Here is a 13,396-nt window from a genome sequence, read left to right as displayed (position 1 = left end):
TTTGTGGGAGCTTCAGATGCAAGGTATGCCCATAAACTGGCAGTGTCCAATAGTTCATTTCCTATAGATGTGTTATGCTGCTTCCATGAAATGAGAACGTGAATTCTCATTCACAGAATGGGAATTCACAGAATATGAATACATCGCATGTGGAATAGGACAATGTAGAACAGCTGAAGGCCTCAAGTTCTCTAGTATATCAATTTCTTATTGAAAGTATCCCATTAAGAGAAATGCTTTCACTGAAATTTAATTTAATTACATTTAATTTCTTTAGATAAAAGAGTTCCCCAGAAGCACAGAACTATAAATTCTACAGAATCATGCCAAGATAAAGGAAAAAAAAAAGTGAAATAAGGAAGCCTAGAAGCAAACTTAATAAATTATTTTATTGCCTGAAGTGAAAAGCAAGAGTAAATAAATAGCACAAGTGTTTGGTGATTTTAATTTTTATATACATTAAATAAGTTTATTAAGTACAACAGAGGTTGCTTATTAATTATCCGTGAAAAATTCCTCTCTTCTTTTTATTCGTTACGGCACCGAATTTTATACCTCTCCTCCTCTTTGCAGAACCGGGAAGTATGACTAAGGGAAGCCCGAGCGCGGCAGACCACGCACGGTGGGAACGGCGTCACCGTGGTCCAGCTGCTGGTTCTCGCTCGGCCCTGTAACAGCAGACGCCGGTGCCGGTGAGCCGCGGGTGCGCCGGCAGCGCTGCGCGCCCCGCCAGGTGCGGGCACGGCGGGCCGGGAGCGCGGCCCCGCGCCGGGACAGCCCCGCGGGGCGGGGGAGCCGGGCCGCGCCGCCGCGGCCCCGCCGCACCTGGGGGCGGCAGCCGGGGCCGCACCTGGCAGCGGGGCGGGCGCGGAGCCGGCCCCTCAGCGCGGCGCGGCGGGACTGCCCCGCGAGGATCCTCCTGCGCCGCCCCGGGGGCCGGCGACCACCGACACCCCCGGCCCGGCTCCGCCCCGCTCCGCGGGTCCCCCCGCGCTGCCGCCGGCGCGGGGGTCGGGGAGCCCGAGCCCCTCCGGGCGGCGCCGCCGCTCCCGGTACCTGCGGGCGTAACTTTTCCCCCGCCGCCGTTCAAATGCGCTGCCGTAAAGCGCCCGTCTCCCGTGGCAACAAGGTTCCGGGCGAGCGCTAGGTGTAGGAAGGTGATGTAAAAGTAAAACCACCCAGTGTCGTAAACCAGGTCCGGGGGGGAGGGGAGGGAGTGAGGGGGGCGGGCGGGGGAGGAGGTGACTGGAGCATTTAGACACCAGCGAGCGGATCATGGCGGATGGCCCCAGGTGTAAGCGCAGGAAGCAGCCGAACCCGCGCCGCAACAACGGTCAGTCACCCGCGGGGCAGCGCCGCGGCCGCGCTGGGGCGGCGGCGGGGCCGGGGCGGGGGCCGGGCACAGCCGTCCCGAGCGCGCAGAGGGGAGGTCGGGCGGACGCCAAAGTAATTCCCCCGCCGCGGCTCGCCGGGAGCGCGGCTCCCTCCGCACCGTTATATCCGCTACCTGCAGCCTCCCTCGCCGCCGCCTCCCTCCTCCGCCTAGCGGTGCCTCCGCACTCCGCCGCTGTCCGGGACCGTTACACGCTGCTTCCCCCTCAAGCCCCGCGACCGCCCCGCCGCCGGCAGCGGGTTCGGGGGCCCCCGGCCGCGCCGCCGCCCTCCGGCCCGGGCGGGGACGCCGAGCCCCGCGGGGAGCGGCGGGAGAGCGGCCGCCGCCCGCCCGGCCGCGGCAGCCCCAACTCCAAAACTTGTTACCTGCGCGCTACCCCGGGCGGAGCGGGGCCTCCCCCCGGCCCCGCGGGCGGGATCGCCCCGCCGCCCGCCCGGGAGCGCCTCTGCCGCCCGCCGGAGTTTCCTCCCCGCTCGCCCGGCAGCCGGCCGGCTCCTCGCCCCCGGCCGGCGCTCGCCTTTCTTGGGGCGGCGGTGGGGGACGCCGGCCGTCCCCGAGGGGACACACCCGGGAGCACATGCGGGGGAGGCACCGCCGCCGCAGCGGGCGGCGATTCGCGCGGGGGCAGCGCGGCCGCCCCGGGCCGGCGCCCCCGCTCCGCGCCCGCCCGCTCGCTCCGCGCCTCCCCGCCCCGCCGAGAGTTGGTGCCCGGCGGCGCCCCGCGGCCGCGCTGCCGCCCCGCCGGGCCGGTGGGGAAGGGAGGGCTGCGCCCGGGCGGCGGGGGCGGGCGGCGAAGTTTCTTCCCTTCCCTCTGGCTTCGGAGGTACCTGTTTGTATAATAATGGGTGGTAACGGTTTGGCCGGGGGCCCCCGCTCCGCTCTCCGTGCGTGTGTGACCAGCTGCTGCAGTCTATATAAGGAATTACATTTACATTTCAAGCTTAAGGGCTGCTGTGGGGTGGTGTTTTTTCCCCTTTGGTACGTGTGTTACTTTAAGATGCAATGGGAAGGTACACGGCGGGGGGAATAAAGGCTCGTAACACCCACTCTCTACTTATTTTCTGGAAAATGGAGAAGTAGTTCGGTCCTCGTAGCACGACTCTTCGGAATAGGATGTAGAGTAGGCGATTTTGTAACCCTCCTTGGCAATTTTAGGTTTTATGTGGCATTTCCTGTGCAGGGTCACAGATAGGAAAGCTTTGCCTGCGATCTGAGATGTTTTCATATGCAGTGAACGGTATCCGAAATAGATCGGAGACACGATCGGTGCTTCACCTCTCTCATCCTCACTGTTCGGGGCATAACGTGGTGATAAATGACGTCCTTTCCAGGGGCTAACGGGTTGGTTTGATTGCGTTGAACTTAAAAAGGTTTTCTTATTTCTGCTGTCTGCGTTTGCTAGCAAGTATTCTTGTTTGCACGCTCATGTTATTAATTCCATGTCTTGGTGTAAATATTTATATTTGGCTCATGATTTGGCTGTGTTAAAGGTAAGTTTGGAAAGTGCTTTTCTCTTTACCTTATTAAAAATGTGGATGATCAGAGAAAGGGGCTTTTCTTGTTGCTGACGACAACATGTGTGACATGTGAGTCTGAACCACCCAGCGTCTGTGCAGGAGCTGTAAACATGTTTACCTGAACAGGAAAGAAAATGGATTTTTCTCTTAAAGATCCAGAGATATGAATACCATACTCTTAAAGCATATCAACAGATGACTTGAGAGAGAAATTTTCTGAAAACCTGGCTTTTGAAATCGACGGGGAAAAATAGATCCTTGATTGCTGCAGCAAATGGCAACTTGTGCAGGTAGAAAAAAAAGATGGTGTTTAGTTTTCTCCTGCATGCATGTCAGCCCCCTCCTGTCTGCTGCTTTCGTTCTCAAGGGACGGATTTATTTACCACGCTTGCTGTCAGTGTTTTTCCTTTGTGCTTAATATTAGAAAACCAGATTTAAGGCTGTTTGGCACAACCGTTTTGTCTGCAGCGTGTATCACTTGCAGAAAACAAAAGGTGTATAAGATGTGGTATCGTTCCAGGTATCTTTCATCTTCATCACTTTTGGACCTTTTTGCTGCACCCACTTTATTATAAAAAGCCTCTGAGTCTTTATCAACTAGTTCTGTAATGTAAAATGCAGTGTGTCTTGGTTGAGGCTGGTTTTGGTTCCTTTTACTGAGGAATTAAAACCAACTTAAGTCATTGTGCATTGGAGCATCAGGATCGGTTAGATAATAGAATCTGGATAATAGAGATTTCTCAGCAGTGAGTTTATGTTTGACTTTCAAATATTTACTGAAGAAAATGCATAGAAAAAAATGTTAACCCTTTAACCTTTAAAATGAATAATTATGAGGCTTTTTTTTCCCAAAGTCGCAGAATGCACTTGGTTCTTATAGGTATCTTCTGTTAATGAGGAATGGGCATAGGGGAGATGCATAAGCAACTGGCTTGTTTGTAGTATAAAAAATAAAAGCATTTTTATGCTGTTTCCTCTTCATGTTCCCACAGAATATGAGATTATTACAGAGAGATTGCACTAGACATCCAGTATGCCAGTTAATAATACTGGACTATGGCATTGAGTTATTATACTGTAAACTTTTCTTCTTTTTATCTCTTGTTAAACTTAACACAGCTATTCTTACACTGTAAACTTTTGCTTTTTCTTTTTTTCCTCGGCTTTCTCTCTGTGTTTGGGAGTCATTCTGGCACATTAACTCTCGCTGGAAAGATAGTCTTATCATCTTAACTCTGGAGCTGGTTCCTTTTCTACCTTGTTTATTGGTCCCTACAGGAGGTCAGCAAAGAGCAGATTGGTGCTGCCATTAAAGCCTCCACTTACAAGGAAATCTGGCACTTCCTACCTGAAGGAAACTACCCTGTGTCATTGTCCTTAGTTCTGGCCAATACACAAACAACTTCTACAACAGAAGAGTTAACAAAGCGTTGAGATAATGTGATACAGCAGAAACACAAGCACTGGTTGGGAGTCTCTCATCCTATCTACTTCTTTCCCTTCTCTCTCTCTTTTGATAGAAAAATGAAGAGGAGGAAAGAGAGACACGGTTTGGGTATTTTTTGCTGGTCATCTACATAGACATGCTCTTGTGAGACTCCTGTCTAGACTTCAAACAGATTCAATATCAGCAAAGGTTTTCTTATTTTGAGTTGGTTTACAGTCAGGATTAGTTGCTTTCTTAGCTTCTCTCATGTATGTTATGGGTTTATCTTAGTTCTTATTAAACAGCAAAACTAAAAGTGACACATCTTGTTCTTCAGCAATGTTGTGAGATAAGTAAAACAAAATATTTAAAACTTTCCTTCCTAGAGTGTAAAAAGATATCAACCTAAAGTATAGATGTTCTGAAAATAATGCAAGTATGCCTTCAGGTTTTCAGATGCATATTTAATAGTAAAAAGAGGGAATATATGAATCTGGGTAAATTCTGCATGCTGTCAGGTACATGTGAGGAGAAGATGTAAGCCAGCCTTGGTCACAGTGAGTTCATTACTAAAAGGTTATGTGGACTGACTCGTTAGAGTGCTATTTCAGTTGTTTTTCAGTTGGTTCTTTGCTCTTTTTTTCTGTTAGGTAACAATTTCATATAAAGTTTTGCTACCAGCTAAGAACTGTAAGAAGACTGTGAGTCCCTTTGAATAAGGCAAAAGCACATTTCTTTTATCTCCAAGGTGTTAACTACCAGCAGGATGTCAGGTGCTAGTGACACTTGGGATACAACATTCCTGGTTGTGCCTGTCTTCTTTTGCCCACTTGCCTTTACTTTTTTGCTAGGTATCATGTTTTCACTCTAGTGTTAATTTAAGTGTGCAATTTGGGATTTTGAAATGTAGCCTGAGTTAAAATTCCAGGCACAGTGAACAGGTCTACGTGGACATTTGAATTAACTGTTTGAGACCAAGGAAACCTTCTCTCTTTAAACAAGTGGTACTTCTGTTTTAGTGTTAGCTACTGAAATATAATGCGAGTTCTCTTAAAAAGGTCGCTATTTCTTCATTTTTCTGTCAGCAATCAGTGCTTGTTATTTTAACATTTGTGAAGCATTTAGCATTTGTCTTAAGGTAATTAATTACCTGAGGCAATTGGGGTTTTTTTAAGGTAATTTGTTTCCTGAAACAATTTGCCTTGCCTGTAGGGCTCTGTACATGTGCTGCTGAAAGGGTTAATGAAAAGTAGCAAGAAGATGAAACTTTCCTTCTGACATGGGCTTCCCACTCATAGAAATCACTCAATGTTATTAGTTAGAAGTCTAAGAATTTGACTTCTTTGAATTCAGTCCAAATTTTCTGTTGAATACTTTTAGTTACATCAGATAGACTCAATTGGGAGGGGTTTCTGTGGACTTTGGGCTTTATGACAGATCCTGTTAATTGGTGTTACTGACTTTGGTTGGGCCCTTGCTCTCTGTAAGGAGCTCCTCTGTGGACAGAGCAGGAGGAAGGGGTTCTACAGCTGTTCCCTGCTTCCTTCCCCACTGAGACTCCAGTTGTATTATTAACCTGTAATTTCTTCTTACAGAAGCTTTCCAGTGCTGGGGGGAGAGGCTGAAGTACTCTGAAATCAAAATATCGCTGTAATGCCTTTCCTCATGTGGAAACATCTGTTTTAATAGAGTTTAAAATGCCAGTGAGGTATGGCAGACACTTTTGACATGCATGGGACTCTGTATTACTATGGTAAATAAATAAAATTAACTTCTGTGAAACTTGGGTTGTAGGTTTTTTGCTTGGGGTTTTTTTAACTGATTTTTGATCAACTGCTCTCTATTGCAAAGCAACTGCTGAAACTACATTATTTTGCCAAATGCCTCTTAAGCATCCCTGCTTCTAAATTCAGTCATTATTATTTACCAAAAATATAGGCTTATTGCTCTCAAGTCATTAGCTGTTTGTAGTCACTTCAAAACCATTTAACTAATTGATATTGCAAGTTGATTGGAGTAGGTGTGCTTTGTCAACTGTATACCCGATCTTTACCAGTACATACTGTGTCTCTGGAAATCTACTCATGATAGGTTTCAAATACCCAAAGCTAGAGGTTGAAACCCGAAAATTACTCTGTTTTTATGTAGGCTTTCACACCATATTTCAAAGTACAGTTCCAGATTAACTTTCAGCTGATTAACATCAATATTCCTGAATTTTTGGTGGTTATTATCTACAGTTTTCAAGAGGACTCACAGATAGGATCTTTTCTGTTCTGGGCAAGTAAGCAGAACCCTGTCTTTCATTTGTGGTCTCAGAAACATTGGTGCTTCATTCTGGCCGCTATAATAGGCCTGTTATTTTTGAGAACTAAATTCTCAAGTGACTTACCCAAGGTCACACAGGAAGTCCATAGCAAGACTGAGTCCCAATCCATTTTTAATCCTCACGACTGCCCTTGCATTTGGCTTGATCTAGAGCCTTAAAGGGAAAGAATAGTTTTGTCATTTGGTAGTTACTGTTCATTTCAGCTTAGTTGTTTAAGTTCTTTCATATTTATTGGAATATTTTTGCTTTCAGCAAACAAGTGGCGAGATGCAAAACTAAATTGTCTTTAGCCATTTTTAGATGGCATTAAGATAGTATTTTCACTGGTGATGTTTCCTGTCTTCATAGTCTATGTAGTGATGTGCCAGAGAAGTAGAATGTTGTCTTCTGGTATTTTGTACTCCCAAATCTTAAATTCAGTGATGGAAGGGTAGGCAAAAATATATCACATCAGGAAGGAATTAGTTAAAGACTACACTGTTAACATCAACACCCCTGCTGGGAGGTGGAGGGTTTTAAGGAGACTGCTTTCTTGGAGTTTAACATATGGGCAGAAAATATTTCATCAGGTGTTGGTTTTGTTGTGACAGTAAAGACTAGAGAAGAGTCTCAGTGTATTACTGGTATTTCTAATAATTGAAAATGGTGAGTAAATAAAAAAGCATCAGCCCTCCTCAAAACAAAACTTGCCCAGGAATGCATAAATATGTGCCAGGCCTGATAGGTTGGCTAGACTGGGACAAACACATGCAAGTCTAGGTTTTACCACCACAGCTGCTTGTCACAGGTGGAGCTGTGTGGGAAGTGGCTGTGGGTGCAGGTGGGTGCTGCTCCTGCCTGGGCAGTGTGAAGCAAAGGTGGGTATGAAGAGTGTTCTCATATCTTCATTTGTGAAGATGTGTGGTTAGCTCCAATCATGAGACACTGCAATACATCAGTTAGGGTAGGGATTCTTTCCTGCTGAGGGAAATGCTGTTTGAAGTCTTTAGTAGTTAAAAAAAAAAAAATGGACAAACCCCCAAGCAAAGGTTGGAGAGCAGAGGGTTGTATGCATGCGTGCTGCAACGCGTGTATGAAGGAGGAGGGAGAGTGGAGTAGGCAGGGGTGTAGTCTGCTTCTCACTGAAGGTCTGATACCTGATTTGATGCACTTTACTGGCCTTCCAGGGAGGAATATATTTGGCTGCTGCATGAGAAGATCACAGTGGTAAGTAAATAGCTTTAAACTCAGTAGGCTGGGTGATGCCTTGAAATACTGGAATTGTTGTTGAGTTGTGTAGGGGGTTTCATGAGTGTATTGTTTTGTAACGCTTTCTATTTCCATGTTATGTTGGCAAGTTTTTTAAACCTTTTATGAGCCATTACCTCTAATACTCTGAGTTGATTCTTTAGCTAATTATTATGTATTTCTCAGTCTTGATTTGCTTTTCTGGTTCTCTAATTCCTTGCATCTTATTTTATAGTTGTTGGAAAGAGTAACAAAAGTTTGATATTTTAAAGAATTGTCCACAGTTGCAACTTTCTAATCTTTGTGACCATTTCTTTCAAGGAAAGACCAGAGTTGTTTCGTTTTTCCTATTGAGCTACAGTTTGTTTATTTAATAATTTATCTCTTTTTTTCATAGATAAGTAGTATTCCTGAGTGACAGTCAAGGAGAATGGGAAGCCCAGTCAAGACCAGTGAGACTTGATGGATAAAATACTGATTCCAGTTAAATGCAGCATAGTTTTATAAGTCTATTTCAGTACTCTTGAGAAAAAAATACTACTTCCATCACACAGTATGTAAGCACCTTTCAGGCAGTAAAAATGTATGTACTGAATTACTGAATTGGATGTATCTTGGCCTATACATCCAATTCCTTGTGCGAGTACCCGGCAGCTTACATTAATGTGTTAGCAGGATAGGCGATGGTAGAGTAGAAAGAAGAAACGTATTAAATTTTTATCTGTGAAGTAGCGAGGCAGGATTCAGATGTTTCAGGTGGATAGTGCTGAACATATTAACCATGTTTCTTTAGACTTGTACATTTGTCCTCAGAAAGGACAATAGAGAATAAAGGAGGCCTTTTACTTTGCCTCACTCTGATTGTCTCAGATGCCATTACTGTAATGTAACTATATATTTTATTTTAACATGCCTTTTCAAAGCAACAGAAGTTAACTAAAAATATGCTTTCTCATTTTTGAGAAGTCAGTACTGTTTGAAAGCAGCCTGTTTCAGTTCTCTCCTTTTCAGCTGTCATTCCCAGCTGTCACAATCTCCTTGATGTGAGGACTTTACCCCTGTTGTTTAAAAGCAGTTTGGTTAACAGCTGCTGTCACCCAAAGGTTAAAACCTGAAAATGGGCATCCTTTATTGCTTTCCTTACAAATATTTGCTTTCTGTTTGGTAGAATCTTTCTTGTTGCTCTCCCTTCAATGTGTTCCATTGTTCCTATTTTTGGAGAACTGTGTAAAGCAAATGAACATGTCTAATGATGACTGTATTCTTAATTATAACTGAAAAAGAGAGTGGAAAAAATTCTTTGCTGTGATGACATTGCATCCTGCTCAGTTAGGATCTGTGAATATGAGTAGCAGTTGTTCTTCAGTGAAAGGACATGTAAAATTAGTTCTTTAAACACCAAGAACTCTCTGTGATATGGGAGTGTATCAGGAGGAAAAGAAACAACTGTTCCTTAGCTAACTGCATAGTAGTCTGTACTTCTTCTGATGCAGATATCCTCTCTTTCTGCAGCTCCTCTGTTCTTTAGCTTCTCACAGGTCAAGTGATAGATCGGGAACACTGGAGGAGCTGGCAAGATCATTGGAGATAAATTAGTTATAAACCTTGCCATTCACCATGATTCTGAGAGTGGTTTTCATGGACAGCACTAGAAGTAAAGGGGTTAAGAGTCTGATATGGCAGAGAGTATTTTTACCTATGAACTACTGTGCCTGTCCTTGTTAGGATCAAATTCTAGTTGGGCCAGTGATGCTAGAGAACACCTTCAGTTACTGTGATATAGAATGTTTTCATTATTCCAGCAAATATCCCTTTCCCAATTCTGTTTGATAGGCAGCTGACAGACAGTGAGGGCAATTTTCTGTTCTATTTTGTAGGCATCCATCCACAGATGTGTATGTGGAAGAAAGCAAAATGATATTGCAAAATATCACAGATGTGGCATGATTTGAAAAAGGCCTGGGCAAATCTATTAGGTCAAAAGGACAACCTAAAGAATAGAGAAAGCAGGTCTTAACTACAAGACATAAGTTAATTTTTGTTGAACTGGTAGGTCCCTAAAGAAGCAGGTTGGGCTTTTTATTTGTTTGTTTTCCTAACACCTTCCTCCTTACGTAGGGTAACATAATTTTTTATTAATGCCCAGAAGCATCAGGGAGATGAGTTGTCCCTTTTCCTAAGATGCACTTTTCTTCAAACAGTTTTTCTTAATGCCTTGAGGTATTTTTGCCTTGTGTGCTTCTAGGTATGTATCAGATTTTCCTTCTTCACATCACCTAGTCCATTTTATCATTCCTCTTAAGTTCCTGTAAGCTATCTATTGTAAGTCATGTTAAGTCTTAGACTGGAAAAGGAGATAGTGTTCAGAATCTGTAACCTGTTTAATCTTCCATCCTGTTTTGTTTATATCTTTCCATAGCCTTTCCTTTTCTTCATAGAATTCCTGGCACAGCTATTTGGTTAAGTCAAGCAAAATAGAACCAGTCACACACTACTGGATTCATTCTTATGCTGCTGTTCACAGGAAGAGCCTAGGTACAGTTTGCCTGGTAAAGAGCATGAGGTGGTGAATAAGGGCTTTGAAGCAGATTTGGAGCTGTAATGACTGGCTTCCTTCCCTGCTGCTGTCCCTTCCCCTTCCTTGCTAAGCATTTTCATTTGAAATACTAAGGTGTGGTCATCAGGCATATCTGTTCTCAACTTCCAGTAATTTTTTGCTCACTGCTGAGCTGTACCATAATTACATATGCAAATGTAGTATTTTTCCCCCCTTCTTACCTTGTACATGTGGGAGAGGAAGATAAGGTTGCAGAGTATCATTGGGGATGTGCTGCTGTTGAGGAGATGCTGCAGATGGCTGCAGAAGGAGACAAGTACTTGACCTGCAGGACAAGGCTCAGTAGGGGATTTCAGAACTACCATGTCTGAAAGGCAACAAGAAAACAGTATTCTTGCCAACTTTAAACTTTAGATGGGAGCAGATTGTAGGATGACTTGTTATAACAACCTATTTTGATAGATTCTAGCTGCTGAGTGCTGAAAGTAAATTTGCATTTCCAGTGCAGATTTGTTTTTTAGACATATCTATATCTACATCTATATATATGTGTGTGTATCTGTAGTTATATCCAATAATTTAATATATTAGACTGGCCTGAATGCTCCCAGTAGTAACACAAGATAGACTTCTGTTCATAAGTGTTGTAATGATAGTAAAACCACAGAAACTAATTCTATGTAACAAAGTATTCTGACAACTTCTGCCCTTCATGGTAAGGCTTACCTTGTACATTTTCCAGATTTGGAATTGACAGATATACTGTATTCCTGGAACACTAAATATGATTTTGAGCAAATATTGGAAGATAGAATAGGTTCTGTAGTGTAATCAAAATCTTGGGAGACTTTCTGCACAATAGTGAAATAATACCTTAGAAATGAGAAGCAGAATTTAATTGGTAGTTGTGGCTTAGGAAAAGGGAAATAGTTCCAGAGACACATCATGCAGTATAACATGCCATAGTTCTCTCTGTTTCACCACGTGGTTAATCACGCCTGCATAGTTCATGTGGTAGTTACATCATGGAGTCAGACACCTTAGAAAGATGAGCCTGGCTTTTACCTCAGCATATGAGTGAATAAAACTAGTGGCAGACTTTCTGTTTCTGTGAACTAAGCCAGTTCACACAAGGAGAATTTTAGCTTTCCGGCTGTAAAGGATACAAATAGACTTAGTTGAATGAAAATCATGACACACAGCAGAGGTTTATGATCCTGACAGAAATTCTTACAAGATGTTTGATGCAAACTGTTGTCTGTGAATCTGATGCTTCAAAAAATGTTTTTGGCAGTACTGCTTGTGACAGTGCTAAGATGCTTTCCTTCAGAAGTGAAATAAAATAAGGTGGTTAAGAACTCCAGCAAATATAGGCATTTTCTTTTAGTATGAAGTTGCAAGCCTTCTCCATTTATTTATGTCATGTGACTGTAAAAAAAATTAAAAAGCTCCTTGTTATGCAGTACTGTATGCAAATCAATTTAATTGCATTTGCTTTTTCATATGTATGGTGTCACAATAATTTGGCGTATAGAAAACTCTTTAAAAAAGAGCGAGTTCTTTTCTGAGCCAGAAAGAAAACAGAAGTGCTGAAATCTGAAGCTTGTCAAATATCTTGCTCTAATAGTTTACAGTTGCCTATATTTAACTCTTATTTAATCTTCCTAACTTTTGACAATATTTTCAAGCATTTTGAAGGTCTTGTGTAGCAAATTCTCAGAATAAAAGTGTTTGACTTTTCAAAGGTTCCAAGGTGCTCGCTTACTAAGTAAAGTCTTCCAGGTTTGTGCCTTAAAGTATCTTAATAGGATTCTAATGAAGCTTTTTATCCCTTAAATATTTCCCCAACCTGTCTACCTTTAAAGAATTTGTGTGTCTTCCTTCAAGCACAGTTTTAAGTAGGACTGTCAATCCAATGTGTGTCTTGTTCATTCTTGGGTCTACTGTTGGAACACTTTGTAGCTGAAGTGTGTGCGCGCATGTGCAGCTGCATGAGCTGTTGTCCTGCCTTTTCCTTTTGTCTGTCAAGCTTCTGGCTGATAGCAGATTAGCCATCTGAATGTGGGCAGCAGAGAGTAATGGGCTGTACAGAATGCCTGGGGCTTCTTGCATACAATAAAATGACTCCATTATAAAGCAAAAAATGACAAGCCTGCCATGGAGGATGTCTGTACTGGAGATGGAGAGAGTAGCCTTTGGTTGTGATCATGTTATTGGGTATAAAATAAACTTAATTTTTTTTCAACTGTCAAAAGTATTCCTAGGTGCTTTACAGAGCAGTGCTGACAGTTCTTCTAGCAGGAAAATACTTATGAGCTAAATTGGTGATGTACTATTTGCTATTCCTGATTGCTCTATATGTGTGGGGGAGGGAAGGGAGTATGATGGCTCAGTTTCATTTTCATCATGCAAGTGTGTGTGGTTTTTTCCTTTCTTTTAAATTTTTTTATTGTAATGTTTTGCTTAGTTACAGGATTACATAATCTGCCCTGCAGAAGTGTGTTAGGTTTATTAAGTCCTTTGGAAGATGTGCTAATACAGATTTGAAGGAAATTGGGCCAGGAGCATGGCTGAGACACAGGGAATCCAGATGCTGGAGGAGGACATGAAATATAAAGCTGTAGAGAGTTGGCTCAAGTAGACAAATGAGGCTATGTACAGAAGCATAGTAGCAGGAAAACTAACGAGGAATCTTACCAAGTTTTTTTTGGCAGCTATACTTACCCATTGTAAGAATACGGTGTTAGATAATCAAGAGGATTTTTCAACAGTTTACTGTGTCAGTAGGCAGTAGTGGCTGCTTGTGCACTTGTAACTTCCAGTTATAGCTTTCAAGGAGATTGTTTTTGTTTGTTTTTATGACATTCAAGCTCTAAAAGGTACTGTCCCCCATAAAAAAAACCAGGTGCAGTATATTAATTGATGCTAAATAGAAGATCTTCCTGGT

The 13,396-nt window shown here is 43.2% G+C and overlaps 1 protein-coding gene and 1 long non-coding RNA gene across 5 annotated transcripts in view; one reads left to right on the top strand and one right to left on the bottom strand.

Annotated features, from left to right (window-relative positions):
• Positions 1 to 370: 370 nt before the first annotated feature.
• Positions 371 to 2,012, bottom strand: LOC128810608 (uncharacterized). Of its 3 annotated transcripts, none has more exons than XR_008438088.1 (3): positions 1,759 to 2,012; positions 1,057 to 1,143; positions 371 to 668 (listed from the first exon to the last, which is right to left on the bottom strand). It is a non-coding gene; the product is annotated as an uncharacterized LOC128810608 (long non-coding RNA). The 3 variants fall into 3 exon arrangements; XR_008438087.1 differs by lacking the exon at positions 1,759 to 2,012 and adding an exon at positions 1,508 to 1,725; XR_008438084.1 differs by lacking the exon at positions 1,759 to 2,012 and having other exon boundaries at positions 1,057 to 1,483.
• The window catches only part of ZEB1 (zinc finger E-box binding homeobox 1), a 119,545-nt gene continuing 107,400 nt past the window's right edge, over positions 1,252 to 13,396 (top strand). For both annotated transcript variants that reach the window (XM_053983606.1, XM_053983598.1), the window contains exon 1: positions 1,252 to 1,333. In XM_053983606.1, the coding sequence (XP_053839581.1) occupies positions 1,276 to 1,333 (58 nt within the window). In that variant the 5' untranslated portion in view covers positions 1,252 to 1,275. The remainder of the gene's footprint in view (positions 1,334 to 13,396) is intronic.

The sequence above is a fragment of the Vidua macroura genome, chromosome 1 (assembly GCF_024509145.1).
Source record: "Vidua macroura isolate BioBank_ID:100142 chromosome 1, ASM2450914v1, whole genome shotgun sequence".
NCBI classification, from domain to species: domain Eukaryota; kingdom Metazoa; phylum Chordata; class Aves; order Passeriformes; family Viduidae; genus Vidua; species Vidua macroura.
Note: the sequence above shows the minus strand (reverse complement) of the source record. Positions and strands in the feature narration are given on the sequence as shown.